The following is a 19,106-nucleotide window of genomic DNA, read 5'->3' on the forward strand; positions in this document are numbered from 1 at the left end:
AGACAAAACACACTAAATGTCATGCAAAAATGAAACCTTATCAAGTGAAAATATCTTGTATTTGGTACAATACGTCCAATATTGAGAATTATCTTGAATTATCTTATTCCACTGGCAGAGAATTTTGCTTATTTCACGTTTTTTTTTCTTGATTTTGGTCAATTTAATCTTGTTTTAAGAAAACAAGATTAAAATTTATTTAAAACAAGATTAAATTGACCAAAATCAAGGAGAAAAAAAAAACTTGAAATAAGCAAAATTCTCTGCTTGTGGAATAAGATAATTATATTCTACTCAGTATTGAACTTATTGTACCAAATACAAGACATCTTCACTTGTTAAGATTTCATTTTTTGCAGGGAGTGAAGGAGGCCCCCCCCAGACATTCACCGTCATCTATCGTCTGTGCTGATTAGTTCTGTCAGCGGCTGCTTCCTGCGGGTGGAAGGCGGCAGAAGAAAGAAAGCTTTTACAACAGTGAATACTACAGCATCCGTGAGGAGCTTGCAGGGAGGCAGCTCATCTTCGACAGTGGTGCTTGTATGTGCGTGTCACAAACTGGCATTGAATGATAATTACAGTTTATTTTAGCGCTCGCACTTTGGCTGTGCTTTTATATGTAGATGTGAAACTCGCTGGCGGCATAAAAACCTGCACTCTGCACGGTCTGACACGTACGGCTCAGACATTTGAGATTTCACTGAGGCAAACGTTCATCGTCCTTACAGGAAACCGTGTTTAAAACCAGCCCCGAGTCCAGACAGCTGCTGGATCACATAATCTTCATAAAGACAACACGATTGATTCATTACAGCAATTAATCATTTGGAACATCTCAACATGGCAACGGAATATAGATAGGCTGTTACAAAGACGTCAATTCAAATGTACTTTTCAAATATTTACAGTTTGGTAAATTACAGTATCAACACCGTACAGTCCAACACACTCGCCAGTTTGTGCCAGTATAGACAAAATGAAAGGAATGACAAGCCACTGATTTTTTTTGTTTTTGTTTTGTTTTTTTGTGCTCACATCTTGTTGAACTGCTCATGCCGGGGGCGGCGACTGTTCTGTGTGTCTGGTAAAGCCCCCCGAGGCTCGGCAAGGTATCTCAGCCAGTCCAGTCGGTGCCCTACACCAACACCAACGGGGACATCCGGAGATCCAAGGTGCTGCTGAATGGAAAACGTCCTCCGAGTCTAACTGGGGACATTCTGGGAGTCTGCCAGGCCGTTGAAAGGAAAACCTGGGCTGCCCTCCAGCGGAGCTCCCTTTACCTCTTGGCTCTGGTATGTCTCTGTCCTCCTGTACAGGTATCTGGCTACTACCGCCAGCGCCGACACGGCGACAAAGATCACCACTGCTATTACACCTGCAGACCAAGAAGTAAGATCACACAAAAACGGGGACAAACTTAGGCTGCCATCACACTGGATACATTTTTCTCCCCAATTGTATCCGGCCAATTACCCGACTCTTCCGAGCCGTCCCGGTCGCTTCTCCACCCCCTCTGGCGATCCAGGGAGGGGTGCAGACTGCCGAATGTCTCCTCGGATACATGTGGAGTCACCAGCCGCTTTTCACCTGACAGTGAGGCGTTTCACCAGGTGACATAAAGCGTGGGAGGCTCATACTATTACCCCCAGTTCCCCCTCCCCCCTGAACAGGCGCCCCAACTAACCAGAGGAGGCGCCAGTGCAGCGACTAGGACACAGATCCACATCCAGCTTCCCACCCGCAGACACGGCCAATTGTGTCTGTAGGGCCGGAGGTAACACGGGGATTCAAACCGCCGATCCCCGTGTTGGTAGGCAACGGAACAGACCACTACGCCACCTGGACTCGGATGCATGTTTGGCAGTGAGCTATGTCTTTTCTTAATTGGTTTCAATGGGTTTGAAGCATTTTACTAATATTTTAATATCCCAGCATGCCATGCAACTGAACATTTTTTCAACTCTGAGTCGAAAAAGGCCTTTGGTTTCATGCCAGGAAAGAGCACCACAGATGTGATGTTTGCTTTGAGAATGTTGATGGACAAGTATAGAAGGAGTCACATTGTGGAGTTAGAGAAAGCATATGACAGGGTGCTGAGAGAGGAGATGTGGTTTTGTATGAGGAAGTATGTAGGAGTGTTGCAGGATATGTATGAGGGCAGTGTGACAGTGGTGAGGTGTGCAGATGGGTTCAAGGTGGAGGTGGGATTACATCAAGGATCGGCTCTGAGCCCTTTCTTGTTTGCAATGGTGATGGACAGGTTGACGGACGAGATCAGGCAGGAGTCTCTGTGGACGATGATGTTTGCGGATGACATTGTGATCTGTAGCAAGAGTAGGGTGCAGGTTGAGGAGAGCCTGGAGAGGTGGAGGTATGCACTGGAGAGAAGAGAAATGAAAGTCAGTAGGAGCGAGAGGGAATACATATGGTTGAATGAGAGGGAGGACAGTGGAATGGTGATGTAAGGAGTAGAGGTGACGAAGGTGGATGAGTTTAAATACTTGGGGTCAACTGTCCAAAGTAAAAGGGAGTGCAGAAGAGAGTGGAGAAGAGTGTCAGGAGTGATTTGTGACAGAAGGGTACCAGCAAGAGTTAAAGGGAAGGATTACAAGATGGTAGTGAGACCAGCTATGTTGTATGGTTTGGAGACAGTGGCACTGATGAAAAGACAGGAGGAGGAGCTGGAGGTGGCCGAGATGAAGATGATAAGATCTTCATTGGGAGTGATGAAGAAGGACAGGATTAGGAACGAGTATATTAGAGGGACAGCTCAGGTTGGACGGTTTGGAGACAAAGCAAGAGAGGCAAGATTGAGATGGTTTGGACATGTGTGGAGGAGAGATGCTGGGTATACTGGGAGAAGGATGCTGAATATGGAGCTGCCAGGGAAGAGGAGAAGAGGAAGGCCAAAGAGGAGGTTTATGGATGTGGTGAGAGAGGACATGCAGGTGGCTGGTGTGACAGAGGAAGACGCAGAAGACAGGAAGAAATGGAAACATGATCCGCTGTGGCGCCCCCTAACAGGAGCAGCCGAAAGTAGTAGTAGTCGAAAAAGGCTTTTGTTACTGTTGCTTTTTCTCTGCTGTCCAATCAGAGGAGCACAGGGGCGGGCCTTGTCAACTGAACTGTTGATAACAAGGAAAACCCATAGTTGACCACGGGGTCAGTCAACCACTTTGTTGAGCGACTTTCACGTCCCAAAAGAGCTAAAGCAGGTGCTCACCGCCTCCCCATGCTTTAGAGCAATACAAAAGTTGTCCAACAATAATAAGGAAGTTGTGTAAGCTAATATACTTGTTGCTAACGCTGTCACACAATTGATTGCCAGGCGACTTCATGGCTTCCTGTCAACATGCCTCCCACTGCTGAAAACGTGTCCAACGTGATCGCAGCCTAAGGCGTTCTACATCCACGGATGGGCAACATGATCCAGAAAGGGCCGGGGTGGGTGCAGGTCTTTGTTCCAACCAAGCTGTTACACACCTGATTCTGTCAGTCAACCAATAGTCGATGCTCAGGACCTTGATTTGTAGACTCCGGTGTGTAACTGTTGGGTTGGAACAAAGACCTGCACCCACACCGGCCCTTTCTGGATCATGTCGGGCACCAAAGTCAAACTTTTTGCAGCTGGTTAAAGTCCAAGCTGAGGAGGTGACGAGAAACTGACTGTCATACAGTGGATCGGGATTATAAACTGGAAGTCTTTGTAATTGTGATGCAAAGACTCAAACATATGCAGATAAAGGAAGAGTTTTTTTTACTCAAAGGTATTCACTTAACACGCAGGTAGAAGCAGCTGTATGTCATGTCAGATAAACAAAACAGTTTAGAGACCAGGAAGCCATGGAAGCGGACGATCCGCTGCGGCGACCCGTAACGGAGCAGCTGAAAGTAGTAGTGGTAGTGTCTTGCTAGCCTAAATGGTCATTAAATCCACATGACAAAGTGTTTATACAGAAACTTGGGTGTAAAAATATTATATTTAATTTCTTAAAAGTTTCGGATCGATTGAGACGGTTGCATTATTTTGTGTGCGGTGAGCCAGCGTGCTACAGGACCAAGCTTAATGCCGCCACCCTCATGTTCTTTTAGGAGGGCTGTGCACATTAAAAAGCTAGTAAAAGTCCTCCGTTAGCAAAATTATTTCTTCAAGCTGCGTGGTGTGCACCCACACCTAAAACCTGCTCATTAGAACAGCCCGACCAACCTAAAATCTCCCCGCCGCTCCCGTTCGTCACCACCTTTCCAGATCAGAACTACTCATTCCTCACTCGAGTGTGTTTGAACTGCAAGGCAGCGTTCAAAGTGTAGGACTGCAGCGCTGGCCTGCCTTGCTCATCAGTTCCACTTGCTTTACGTGCAGCGTCACTCTTACCCGTTCTACTGTCCGTGTCATACCCAGTTATACCCAACCTCCCCCTCGGGGATGAGTAAAGTATTCTGGGGCTTCTGATGTTGGCCAGCTGCCATTTTGTTGATTATCACTGAAAATATCAATCATTATTAGTGTTTTCATTAAAAGTTATCATAATATCACTGATGATATCAACAACAGTCAGTTTGGTATTCTCATTAAAGTTGTGTAAATATTTCTTTAATCCTAATTAACTATTGCAGTACCTCCAATTAGTGCTGAATCACTCCTGATGGCATTGACTAATGGTTGACCTGGATCCACTGAACCAGGCTGGTCTGCAGCAGAGAGAGAGAGACAGAGACAGAGAGAGAGCAAAGCAGAGCAGAAATGGAGGACAGGAGGAAGAGAAATTAGAGAACAATGGTCATTGACGGATGAGGGACAGATACAGATCAAGGAAAACGGAAGAGGAGTAATGATGAAGAAGAGACACGGGGAGATATTAAAAAAGAGCAAAGATAGGAGTGAAGAAGCCACAAAAAAAGCGACAGAATAAAAGCGAGGAGGGAAACCAGAGATAGGTTAAGTACCATCACTAGAGCAGAGAGGGCCTGCTGAATAGCTCAGCTCTGTGAGAATGACACCTGAAGACAGATACACTATATGTACAAAAGTATTGGGACACCTGGCCATTACCCCTACACACACACATATATATATACATATATCTACTCATATATTTTCTGAATGTGTGTGTGTGTGTTAGTTAGTGTAGATAGCGGGACCGAAAACTAAAGCACTTATGATCCTAATTCTTTTTGGAGGTGGTAGGTATTGTCTCAGAGTGTAAGGGAAAAATCCTTATCCCTAAACCTAACCATTATCAGACCTTAACCTTACCTCTGAGTCTAATCACTAGCTAACATTAATCCTAGATCCTAATATTCTTATATTGGCACAAATCAGCCTAAAAAAAAAATGGAAAAAAATTCTCTGCCGGACAGAAAAGACCCCGGCATCTAATATGGAGTCTACTGAACACTCTGCCCATGTGGGGTTTTGCCAAAGTTTCGATATGGGATGCCTCGGCAAGGAGAAAGTGTTGGGTCATTATAACGACCCCCAGCCAGACAGTACTTTTCTTTTCTTTCTTTTTTTAACTTATATTTATTGGATTTAGCATTTCACAAATCACAGACTCAACATATGAAATAAATCCAGTCCACCGCCACCACCATCCTCCGAAGTGACATCAAGTACAAATAAATATACGACCTCATTCACATAAACACACACAAGGGAGAAAAGAAAAAAATTATTAATGATAATAAATACACTGATTTTTATCTTTTTAAACTAAGTCTTAATTAGACTGCTACAGTTCTGCTCAACCAAGAAATGATGGGGTTATGAACTATGCCAGTCTCGTAGTAGGTGAGAGAAGGCCTCCAGACTCCTTCACGTTTATTTGCATTCCCTTCAGTGTAAATGTGATTTCTTTCAAGCTTCAGGTAAAACATGCTCTCTGTGAGCCGTCTCGTGTGGGACGGCGGCACCGCTCTTTCCCAACCGGGGAGGACCAGACGTCGAGCTGACAGACTGGTCAAGGCCCTAACGTGGGTCTGATAACCAGACAGTACTTCTCTACATGCTGATGAGAGAGTAAACCTAGTCCACCTGTAGCTTAGCCCGCCAACCCCGTCCTCCTCACCTGACGCCGAGTGTGTGGTCTCCGCTGGATAAGGGCTGGCTGCAGAAGAGGAACCACAGCTGGACTGGGCCAGTGGGCCTGTGATGACGACGGGGCTGGTGTCAGGTCGGAGCAGAGCAGCCTTTAGCGGGCTGATGGAGTTGAAGTGGACCACTGACAGACAGCCAGTAAAACCTTGCGATGCCAACCTGGCCAGCTCCGGATCTAAATCGCCAGAGTCTTGACGTGTGCCGAGGCGAAGAAGAAAACCGACAAGAGAACAGACAGACGGAGACATCTGTGATGCAAGTACGCATGTCTTGTATTCTCTATAACCACAAATACATATACGCTTTCATATATATGTTGTATGAACAAACTCTGTAATTAAGATTTAAATGAAAACTGAAGAAAGAATACAGCTTACAGGGCTGGGTGATACAGAGGAACTCAAACATCACAATGTTTTTGACCGAATACCTCTTCATCAATAATGGGATGGTATTTTGGGGACGAATATTGGTACACAATAAAAATGTGAGGCCATTAGCAATGTGGATATGATGACCAAGCAGGCAGAGGCATTAATGATCATGTCACTCAGCTAAAACAGGCTTGAAGTTCAGCAAAGTGTATTGTGTTACTGTACTGCAGCCTTTAAGATCAGGTAATGACAACAATTAAGCCTCGATATTACAAGTCTTAAGCCCCAGATGATATCTAGTCTCACATCACCTTTCAGATATGATATCCATATGTCGTCACCTTCTTAAAATAATGGCCTGAGTCATATTTTCAAGTTTTTCAATTTGTCAGTTTATTCTGGCAGGGAAGGAGCCTGAGCTGCTGCGAGAGGTGGAGCGGTACCAACTAGACACAGAACAAACTGAAACAACATTTGTCAGTTTATTCTGTTTTTTTGAAAAACTTGAAAATATGACTCAGGCCATTATTTTAAGAAGGCGACGATATGGCCCCACGCTAGTTCCTTACACGTATTACGAGTTATTTCCTCACAATATCGGCTGTGTGATTTTTCTCAAACATGTCTCCCCGCCTGCCGCCCAGTGACGGCTGGGCTAGGCCGCAGCATCCCCGCCACCCTGACAGCAGGATAAGCGGTTTGGATAATGGACGGATGGACAAATGTCTAGAAAAACTTGGGAAATGTGAACGATGCAGTGAAATCAGAATTAATCCTCGTCAGTGGAAATCTCTGTCGGTTATCCAAGTTATAACCGAAAAGAGACGCCTTTGTATATAAAAGGGAAAAAAGGATATCATGGAGTGCTTTGGCTTGGGGCTGGGGGGGGGGTCTATTGCTTTCATATTTGATGGAGCTTTGATGGTGTACTAAATTGCACATAACTCCAGGAACAGCATGAAAATTCAATTTTGAATCAAAGAATGTCACTTTGTCAGTGTCACACTGAACATTATGTCTGTACCGGGAAACGCTCCACATCGGTCTGAAGATGGAGGGAAGATGATTGAGGTGTGAGAAAATTTTGACAAAATGGTGGCATTTTAAAATTTAAGTAATAATAAGAAAGGTTAGACTGACTGGATGATTTGCCATACAAGCCTACAGGACTCATTCTTCTCCGTTTTGGAGGGGAGACGGTTGGGAGCAGAGCAGACACGTCTGTAGTTACATTTAGTTCGACCCTTTATTCCTGTCTTGGGCGGCACCATGGTTAGCACGGTCGCCTCACAGCAAGAAGGTGCTGGGTTCGAGCCCCGGGGTAGTCCAACCTTGGGGGTCGTCCCGGGTCGTCCTCTGTGTGGAGTTTGCATGTTCTCCCCGTGTCTGTGAGTTTCCTCCGGGGGTTCCGGTTTCCTCCCACAGTCCAAATTGTCCCTAGGTGTGTGTGTGTGTGTGTGTGTGTTGGCCCTGTGTGATGGCCTGGCAGCCTGTCCAGGGTGTCTCCCCACCTGCCGCCCAGTGACTGCTGGGATAGGCTCCAGCATCCCCGCGACCCTGAGAGCAGGATGAGCGGTTTGGATAATGGATGGATGGATGGCTCCTGTCTTTTCAACATGTAGACTATTTGGGCGAGAGGACTTTTGTCTTTGGTGAAGTTCTGATTGTACACGAAGAGAAATACATGAACTTCACATGTATTTACATCTCTCTCACACACACAGAGCCTCACCTCTGGGCTTCTGGTGAAAAGCAAAAGCACGGCGTGCATGTGATGAAGGGGCCTCAAACATGAGAAAAAAATGTGACACGATGTGGTGAAATTCATCGTAACGTCGCGACATGCTAAGAATGAATTGTGGGTAAACCCAACAGTATTCGGTGGCGTCGGCGGCTCCCGGAGCTCTGTGGCTTCACTGAAACAAATCTTGTTGTTTTTAAGAGCGGTCACGCCGCTGTGGCGAGGGGCCAGTCTTGGCTGCCACTGTAAGACACTGAAAATTGTGCTACACCTTCTTTCAGTGGCTGCCCTCGAGTGTCACTCCCTGTGAGTCTATACGTCTCACCGTCCTGGTCCATTAGTCGGGCTGATGGATGGCAAGGCAGGCAGGGACTGGCAGAGAATCAACTGTCCTGCTGCCTCTCCGACACTGGTGTGACTGCCTGCCTGCTCGGGCTTGGCCGATGCTGGCACCGCCAAAGTCAAGGCAGTCTACCCCGTGCTGAAGAATAATGGTGCAAGCACAATGGAGTGGAGTCTTCACCCAAATCTACCAAAAAAAATGTCAGTAGGAACTGAGCTGTAGCAAGCTAGGAGTTGTGTCTCCAGTTGCACGCCCCCCCCAGCCTCTCACCTGTCCGTCTTTCACGCCGGCGTATAAAACAAACGTTCAAAAGAAAGTTTCGAAGAGCAAAGACCAGCATCACCTCGACACAGTTATGGGTCCTGCCCCTTTAGAAGATGCACAGTGAAAACACACCAGACTTACAGGGGAAAGGAGCCATTCACAGAGAGAGCAGCACGTGGAAAGAAGTTTAACTGGGACTCTGTGGCTGACTTCCTAGTTTAACCCCACCCCACCCTCGGCAGCTGGGTCATACGGAGCATCGTGTTGGATTTCGGGGTGCAGACCCCAATTCTCTGATTAATTTCTTCCTTTCAGTCATTTCTCATTACCATATAAAGTGAAGGCCGTTTTCTACAGCTAGAGCTGTCTGAAGCAGCTCCGTTGCGTGGCAGGACAGACACACAGTAGGTGTGACGCATTTTGATAACGTGGACTTTGAATAACGGTTTCAACTCCTGCCACCTCGCTGAACAAATGGTGCCATAATCACCGTTTGCTTGCCTATAGTATATCAACGCATTCGGTCTAAAACAGATGTGATATCGCATAATGATTGCTTATTGCGATGGTTTCAGCGTTGCTTGATGCAATAGGGGTTCCCACACAGAACTAAAGTTCTGTCTCCGAGACCGTTTGAGTAATGCTGCCATCTTGACCGCGAGTCTTTCTTGCCTTCATCCAACAGGAAGGATGTCAAACAGTTGAAAACATTCAGTATAGCCAGCTGTTAGCTATGGCCCTGACTTTAACAGCCTCCGTACTTACCAGGCACTTTCCCCAGAACTAGCGACCTGATGGCGTTGAGCTGGATGTCTGACGTCAGGTTGAAGTCGTCCCTAGTGCTCTGGTCAACCTGAAACAGCAGGACAGCGGTGCTGTCAGATGACAGGGCGTGGCTCAGAGGAGAAACGGGAAAACAGAGACCCACAATTTCAAGGACAACACTGTTAAAACGTTAGGTGTGTCTATTTTGATGCTCCGTCATAATCTTTGGAGGGGGGTGATTTAAAAAAAATAAAATTTTGGTGCAGGTTCTGTGGCCTCGGTGCAGGTCCGGGTTGAAGCATCTTGCTCAACAGTACTTCAGCAGACTAAGGGACGACTATGTATTTTTGTGAAAGTGGTCCGCAGTGCGCACAGAAAATAGGCTGGACACTGAAGCAATACTTTACATGGTGTGTGTTCGAGGCTCGGCATTTTCGGTCTTTACTGATTTTCACCGAGAAATACCCAGGTTTTTTAAAAGGAGCAGATCGGTTTAAACTGATCGTCACCTGGATTTTATGTTTCCACGGATCCAAAAGTCGTTCCTGTTTGTGTGAGGTTATGTAACGGTGTCCTCTTGTGGCGAAATTCGGCGCGCTGGATGGCTTTGTTAAATAAAAACCAAAAATGCTGAGCCTTGTGTGTATTATACACAGCATGGGATCACGGCTAGCTAAATCCTAATCTGCCGATACGGGCACCAGATGGGAGGGAACTGTGGTACACAGCTGTTCTGTGTGCAGTATAAGTCCGTCTGGATGCACAGGTAGACCAAAACCTATCATTGCTAATCGTTAGCTAAACATATTTGTAATCTTGGACTTTTGGTTTTTAGTAACATAATCATCAGCGGTCACTCGGGGTCCGAGTATGACCATCCTCCTTTTGGGTCCTCAGGTGGGCATAGAGGCCGATCCTGGAGCCGCATAACGGGAGGACGCCTGTGTGTGACAGAGTCCAACGGCACGGAGAACCAAGACGATTGGGGACCACCCTCTGTTGCAGCCTTCATCCACCTTCACTGCCATTGAGACCTGGAGACATCTTCCACCAGTTCCAGCGATGAGGTCTTTGTTGGATCACGCTTGGTCTGGAACCTCCCCCTTGACCTATCCGCCTTGAGTGACCCCGCCAGGAGCCGAGCTCCGGGCGGCATAGCTCTCGGGATCATTGGTACACACAAGCTTCTCCACCACGGCAAGGTGGGGATCCAGGAGAAGAGTAACATAATACAGGTGTAACACATATAGGACATAGGTTCAGCAAAAAAAGTGCACTGTGTGTGATGTGATGTGCCACTGTTTGTGTGTGTTGCTATTTGTGTTCCATAGGCTTGGTGTTGTCAAGAAAGGGATGGACTGCTAGCATGAAATAACTAATGCCTATGGGAATGGCCTCCTTCATGCATATGCATTACACAAAGCCCAAAGTGATTTTAGTCTTACTGTTAACAAACACAACAAACTGAGTGAGTCAGTCATTATCCCTCTGAGGACATGATTCCAGTACTAACGCAACACTGCTTATTTGTATTAATAATGAGAGCATGCCAAGGAGGAGTAGGAGGACCCACAACACTTCCTGAACCCGAGCCCCTCGAGGCAGACTCATGCCCCTGCTCCACGAGCTTTAAAAAACCAGTTGTAATGGCCAGATTGTAGTTATAATCAACCTCTAAATAATCTAATGTGGTCCCGGTCCCAGCTTTACTGCAAATATGCCGTCATTTCATCTGAAATTCAGAACCCGGTTTCTGAATCCCAGAGATAGTCCTGATACTAATGACAACGAGCGAGGTGTTTTGTTACTCGTGTGTGTGTGTGTGTGTATTATTACCTGGACAGAAACAAAGTCTGCAAGCCTCCTGATGATGACTGTGTGCAGCTGTCCATTGGCCAGGTTCCTGATGCTGCTCCTCAACACCACCGCATCTCTGTTGTTGTGCAGCTTGTACCTCACCTCCAGTTCACCTTCACACACACACAACAAGTTACCTGGCATTATAACAGGACAACACAACAAGTTACCTGCCATTATAACAGGACAACACAACAAGTTACCTGGCATTATAACAGGACAACACAAGTTACCTGGCATTATAACGGACAACACAACAAGTTACCTGGCATTATAACGGACAACCTGGCATTATAACTGACAACACAACAAGTTACCTGGCATTATAACAGGACAACACAAGTTACCTGGCATTATAACTGACAACACAACAAGTTACCTGACATTATAACTGACAACACAAGTTACCTGCCATTATAACGGACAACACAACAAGTTACCTGCCATTATAACAGGACAACACAACAAGTTACCTGGCATTATAACTGACAACACAACAAGTTACCTGACATTATAACTGACAACAAAAGTTACCTGCCATTATAACGGACAACACAACAAGTTACCTGCCATTATAACAGGACAACACAACAAGTTACCTGGCATTATAACGGACAACACAACAAGTTACCTGGCATTATAACTGACAACACAACAAGCTACCTGGCATTATAACGGACAACACAACAAGTTACCTGGCATTATAACTGACAACACAACACAAGTTACCTGGCATTATAACTGACAACACAAGTTACCTGGCATTATAACAGGACAACACAACAAGTTACCTGGCATTATAACGGACAACACAACAAGTTACCTGGCATTATAACGGACAACACAACAAGTTACCTGGCATTATAACAGGACAACACAACAAGTTACCTGGCATTATAACTGACAACACAACAAGTTACCTGGCATTATAAGAGGACAACACAACAAGTTACCTGGCATTATAAGAGGACAACACAACAAGTTACCTGGCATTATAACGGACAACACAACAAGTTACCTGGCATTATAACAGGACAACACAACAAGTTACCTGGCATTATAACGGACAACACAACAAGTTACCTGGCATTATAACAGGACAACACAACAAGTTACCTGGCATTATAAGAGGACAACACAACAAGTTACCTGGCATTATAACAGGACAACACAACAAGTTACCTGGCATTATAACAGGACAACACAACAAGTTACCTGGCATTATAAGAGGACAACACAACAAGTTACCTGGCATTATAACAGGACAACACAACAAGTTACCTGGCATTATAACTGACAACACAACAAGTTACCTGGCATTATAACTGACAACACAACAAGTTACCTGGCATTATAACAGGACAACACAACAAGTTACCTGGCATTATAACAGGACAACACAACAAGTTACCTGGCATTATAACTGACAACACAACAAGTTACCTGGCATTATAACTGACAACACAACAAGTTACCTGGCATTATAACTGACAACACAACAAGTTACCTGGCATTATAACAGGACAAGTTACCTGGCATTATAACAGGACAACAGAACAAGTTACCTGGCATTATAACTGACAACAGAAAACAACATTTCAACTTTACTCAGAAACGGAAAATTAAATGATGGTGGTACAGTCATCAGTATTGTTTTTAGTGGTACTAGTATTAATATCAGTATTAGTAAACTGGCAGCTGTGGTTGTCAGAACTTTACCGTAACAACTGCAGTAGAACTTTTTTCTACTACATGTTACGGTATATTTCCATTATAAAACAATGCAAGGGTATTTAATGGTGGAATAATGTATTTTTTCCATAAAAGAGATGTAAAAATTATTGTTTTGGCTGATATATATATTTACGGTGTCTCACTGAGACAGAAACTGTATTCTACCTATTTAGAGTTTACGGTCTTTTACTGTCATGGTTTGACAGTTTCTCACCATAAAATCTACAGACATTTTTTACAGTGTAAAAGTTTAATTATACACAGAGCTGTTTACAGATTATACTATTAACATGTGATGTACAACATTATACCAGAATGTAATTAAACACGTCCTTTAAAAAAAAAAGCCACATCTTTAATCCTACTTGAAATATTTCTATCATTTGAAAGAGGTTTTAATAACAATTTGTGGATATTTATGTCTTCTATGAACAATACAATCTGCAGTAAACACTAACACACTCGGTATAAATAGCTTCTCTACTGCAGGGCGGGTTGTGGGACTAGCTGGATAGAGAGTCTAGATATGTAGTTATCCAATAAGAATTTAATTCATCGTTACAGCGCATGTCCCATTTACACAACCCTTCAAAAAGGGAACATTTAATTAGGACAAATTTAAATGTTCCAAGCAACTGAATCGGAAACCATCACACATTTAGAGGATTAAAGCTCTAACACGGTCTTTACCACTTCAGTAATGTATAGTTTGTTTTGTCTTTTTCGATGACTAATTTTCGGGCTCCTCCCGTTGAGTATGTCGTTTAATTCATCTCACGATATGCAATTCATCACTGCACAGAAATGCAGGAGGCCCTTCTTCATATCGAAACCTGTCATATCTCACCACTTTCTTTCTTGCGAGTCGAAGAGAGAACAGTTATTGTTCACAAGAGCACAGCTTGAAGCACATTACTACGTGTGACAAGACCGAGTGACTAAAACAAATGAAGACATGGCTGGCCATCTCTGGCTGTCCAGGAAGGCAGAATGATTGAGATTTAATTAGCTACCTCCGTGTAAATGCAGTTACTTAAGAAGTACTTGACTATCACACTACTCTGATGTCAGGGTATCCTCCCCTTCCTCTACGTCAGCAAGAAAATGGTTGGTGTATTTTTCCATTAGAAGTGCTACTTCTGCTTGGTTTAACAAAATAATGTGTTGTCAAGACTCAGGGCGTACTGCTCACCACTGTTCCAGCAGTACTCATAACAGGGTTAGAATACGTAGGTGTGAGGAAGGGTTTCAATACTTCCATTTATTAGTCTTTTCATTTATCTGTTGGTGCGCCTGCCGCAATTTTGCTCAAACAGCTCCACTACAAACGCTCATCCTGATTGTGCGATCTCCACATACTGAATCCATTTCAAAGATTCTGCTACACATCACCTGGCTTGACTGCCAACGATAGGAAAAGTGGGCTTAGGATAAAAAGTAAGTTTTCCTTTAACCTAAAGCAGCGTCAGTCTTGTCATAGAAAATGGAAGAAAAGAGGTTTATTTTAATCCTCACTGTTTTTGTTGATGCACAGGGCCAGGTATTCTCTGTAGTAGGAGCTGACGTAGAGGAGGAGAGCTGGGGCCTGACTGGTCCTGAAGCTCAGCGAGATGCTCTCCTCCCTCAGGGTCAAGTCAGTGTAGATGGAAGAGGGCAAGACGCTGCTGTTCTTGTTCAGCTCATAGGGCTCCTTGAAGGTGTAGATGACCGACGTGTCAGACTTGAAGCTGGCAGCCACCTCTAAAGGAAGGAAGCACAGTGGCAGAGCCTCATTACTGTTACTAAAGCAGCTTCCGCTGTGTACCGGTGGTTTAGCGGACTGGTGCACTTGCTTTTATTGGCACTGTTGGATCCCAGCTTTGGTTGCCTCCCTGCTGTCACATGCGCCTCTCCTCATTCTGTCCACTACGTCTGTACTGCCTGAGAGGCTGCCAATACCCCCAAAAAGGGGGCTGCCCACAGCAGCAAAGGGGAAAAACAAGTCTGATTTAGCAGGCCTCAATGAAAACCGTTTACTTCTCTGATATGAATAATGCCCTGACAATTTGATAATCACAGCTAATCCCCCCCCCCTTTTCTCCCCAGTTGTACTTGGCCAATTACCCCACTCTCCCGAGCCATCCCGATCTCTGCTCCACCATCCCTGCCGATCCGGGGAGGGCTGCAGACTACCACATGCCTCCTCCCATACATGTGGAGTCACCAGCCGCTTCTTTTCACCTGACAGTGAGGAGTTTCACCAGGAGGACGTAGCGCGTGGGAGGATCACGCTATTCCCCCCAGTTCCCCCTCCTCCCCGAACAGGCGCCCCGACCGACCAGAGGAGGCACTACTGCAGCGACCGGGACACATACCCACTTCTGGCTTCTCACCCGCAGACATGACCAATTGTGTCTTTAGGGACGCCCAACCAAGCCGGAGGTAACACGGGGATTCAAACCGGCGATCCCCGTGTTGGTAGGAAACGGAATAGACCGCTACGCTACCTGGATGCCCAATCACAGTTAATCTGTAGCTTAAGTATCTGACCTCAAGTTAGGACCATATCAAAATGTATCAGTTCAGATTTGCTCAGTTTATTAAGCATGTTTAGTTTGCATGAGCACAAAGGTTGGTCATGAATCGTGCCTTCAAATGGGGCATCAAACAATTAAAGTCACAACATCAGAATCATGTTGATTGACCATGTAGGTTTGCACATACATGGAATTTGTTTCTGGTTTCATGGCTCTCTCAGTGTACTTAACATAGAATAACAACACGACAACACAACCATCTTCAGATATTAACACACGGATTGACTATGTACAGGCAAAATAAGAGGTGATAAAGTGCAGTGGTGCAGAGAACATGTGACCAACCACTACGACTCCCCCAGGGTGCACTTTTTTTGATTCAGTTAGTCATTTAAAAACAAACATCATGGCTGCTGTGCAGGGAGCATGTGAGATGTGTTTCGCAGTAGCTCCGTCGAAGTGTGACTTCTTTTATACTTTATTTACACTATTTTGTACCTTTTACCAATGTGAGCTTTAATATTGCTGCTGTTTACTTTTGTTAATTTATTTTTCAGTTGAGGATAATATATGATGGGAGGTCAAGGGAAATCCGATATAGGAGGCCGCAACAAGCCTGGGTCAGTCTCCCAGCAGCAGCTCGGTGCGAACGAGACTCTGTTGTTGAACATAAGGCAGACGATGAACGAAATGCACGCTGATATTGTCAGAGGACTTAATACCTTTATCTTGGAGACTGTCGGAAGATAAAAACGGCTCTCGAGTCTCTCCAGAGCAAAATTGTCACACATGGCGAATTCATTGTGGACCTTGAGCGCTCAACTAATGACCACGATAGCACGCTAACCACCTTGGTCGATTCACTTTCCAAGAAATGTGAGGGCCTGGAGGGACGTTCCGAGGTGGAATAATGTTCGTCTGGTGGGCTTGCCAGAGGGTTTGGGGGGCCCTCGCCCCACCGAGTTTGCAGCCCAATTTCTACAAGACCTACTTGGACTTGATGAAAAACCCATACTGGACCGGGCCCATTGTGTCCTACGCGCCAGGCCCAAGGATGGCGAACCTCCCCGTCCACTTGTTATCCGAGTAAATCAAATCCATGTTCGAACCAAATCCTGCGCCGAGCTGGGGAGGCCTCCCCTCTCTCATACAAGGGTATGAGGATCTCAATTTTTCCCGACTTCACCCCGACTGTAACTAAGAAAAGGGCCGCCTCTGCCAAAGTGAAGAAGGAGCTTCACTCCTACCCGTTAAGTTTGGACTTCTCTACCCGGCAACTTCATGCATCACCTTGCCCAGCGGACAAACTCGTAAGTTTGAAGATACGGCGTTGGGGGCGGATTTTGTTGAGAAAAACTTTGAAAAAGTAGTCACTCCAGATACTGTTTAGCGGATATGCTAATTGGCTAAGTGACCGTTGCTGCTAGTTATAAAGACTACATTTCCCATTCACCTCGGCTGCCTTGTTTTAGTAACGTTGTCAATGGTCTGCGGTTGCAAGTTGGTGTTTGTTCTTTTGTTTCATCCTTTCATTTTCTTTAAAATTGTTTACTGATTATTTGAATGCATCTTTGATTAGAGGTGTATGATTACCGTAGTTGCAAATCTATAACCCCGCAGGTGCCATTTTTAAATGACATTAGTTGATTGTTTTATGCTGCAAGTTTGTCTTTACTGTTTACAAGATTGTTTATATGCACATTTGATGTTTAATTTTGTATACCTTGTCCTGTTACTAGCAAACTTAATAGTGACACCTTTTCCTGAGGTCATAACTTGTCACATTTCTGTAAGGAACATCTGAGTAGTTGTAGGTAGGCTGATAGTAGAGCCACTATGAGGTGTGACAGTTTGTTTGTGTCATTGAGGGGAGGGTTGCGCGCATCCAGTTTGAGGGATGCTTCTGCAAGAGTCTGTGTGGGTGGGAGGGGGTGGTACATATATGTGTATTTTCTTTTTTCTTTTTCCATCAGTCCGGTATCTGTTTTGAGAATTGCTGCAGACCATCACTCTTGTCGTTATATAACGTTCCCAACACCTAGCTCTGACCCAACATAATTTAACAGCATTGTCCAGTGGGAGAGACATTACATTCACTAGCTTTAACTGTGAAGGGTTCAATAACCCTACAAAACGTAGCAAAGTATTACACCATCTCCACCACCTGGGTGCCCATTTAATCTTTCTACAAGAAACCCATCTTAAAGCCTCAGATCATTTGAAGTTGAAGAGAGGTTAGGTGGGTCAGACTTACCATTCCTCATTCCTGAGTAAATCAAGAGGTGCGGCTATCCTGCTGCACAAATCTGTTCCCTTTGGTCATTCAAGTGTTATCTCTGTCCTAATGGTAGATTCATCATAGTTGCTGGCCAGGTTCATAATAGTCGCCTGGCTTTGGCTAACGTTTATGCTCCTGATTGTGGCGATGATGCTTTTTTTAAACGCTTTTTCTTGACACTTCCTGATATGTCTTCACACTACTTAATATTAGGAGGAGACTTCAACTGCTGGCTTAATCCTCAATTGGATTGTTCCTCCTCCAATGTCTGCACACCTTCAAAGTCTACCAAGGTAACCCAGTCTTTCATGAAGGAGTGTGCTGTTTCTGACACCTGGTGCTTTTTTAACCATTCTAAAAGGGAATATTCCTTTTTTTCCCCCCTATGTCCATCATACTTATACCCGTATTGACTTTTTCCTGGTTGTTAATCGATTACTTCCATCTGTGTCTGCATGTAAATATGATGCTATCGTTATATCAGATCATGCTCCAATTTCTATGAATATCTATTTTAAAACTTTACTAGTACATGCGCGCCATGGTGTCTTAATACACGCCTGCTTTCTAACGAGGACTTTGTTAAATTTGTTTCACGGCAAATTGATTTCTTTGTGAGTCTAAACAAAACGCCTGATGTCTCTGCTTCAGTGCTGTGGGAAACTTTGAAGGCATATATAAGGGGAGAGATAATCTCTTATACAGGATATGAGACTAAGAAAAGAACTAATGGCTAAATTGGCACAACGCATATCTCAGCTTGATAACATGTATGCTACCTCCCGATCCCTAGAGATATATAAGGAGCGTCTCTTCTTACAGGCAGAGTTTGATATCCTTATAACGCATCGTACTACAGAAATTCTCCAAACGAGTTCAAGGTTTTATGAATATGGTGACAAGACCAGCAAGTTACTGGCACACCAGTTATGTCAAATATCATCATCCCATCAAATCCCTCAGATCCAAACACATTCAGGTATAACTACTGAAGCTTCAGAAATGAATAATGCGTTTAAGGAATTTTTTTAGGTCTCCTTCTGCATCTGAACAGACTTCTACACCTCCAAATTTTTGATTTTTTTTCTTTGATAAATTAGATATTCCCTCCATTGAGCAGTCTGTCACAGAGGAGCT

The 19,106-nt window shown here is 44.6% G+C and overlaps 1 protein-coding gene across 1 annotated transcript in view; it reads right to left on the reverse strand.

Moving 5' to 3' along the window:
* Nucleotides 1–1,202: 1,202 nt before the first annotated feature.
* LOC130109962 (contactin-associated protein-like 4) overlaps nucleotides 1,203–19,106 on the reverse strand; it is a 123,184-nt gene continuing 105,280 nt past the window's right edge. The window contains exons 20-25 of the mRNA XM_056276927.1: nucleotides 14,691–14,915; nucleotides 11,421–11,554; nucleotides 9,585–9,672; nucleotides 6,069–6,287; nucleotides 4,621–4,692; nucleotides 1,203–1,375 (exon numbers count right to left, since the gene is read on the reverse strand). Coding sequence (XP_056132902.1) covers nucleotides 1,203–1,375; nucleotides 4,621–4,692; nucleotides 6,069–6,287; nucleotides 9,585–9,672; nucleotides 11,421–11,554; nucleotides 14,691–14,915 — 911 coding nt within the window. The remainder of the gene's footprint in view (nucleotides 1,376–4,620; nucleotides 4,693–6,068; nucleotides 6,288–9,584; nucleotides 9,673–11,420; nucleotides 11,555–14,690; nucleotides 14,916–19,106) is intronic.

This window comes from Lampris incognitus, chromosome 3, assembly GCF_029633865.1.
Source record: "Lampris incognitus isolate fLamInc1 chromosome 3, fLamInc1.hap2, whole genome shotgun sequence".
NCBI lineage: Eukaryota > Metazoa > Chordata > Actinopteri > Lampriformes > Lampridae > Lampris > Lampris incognitus.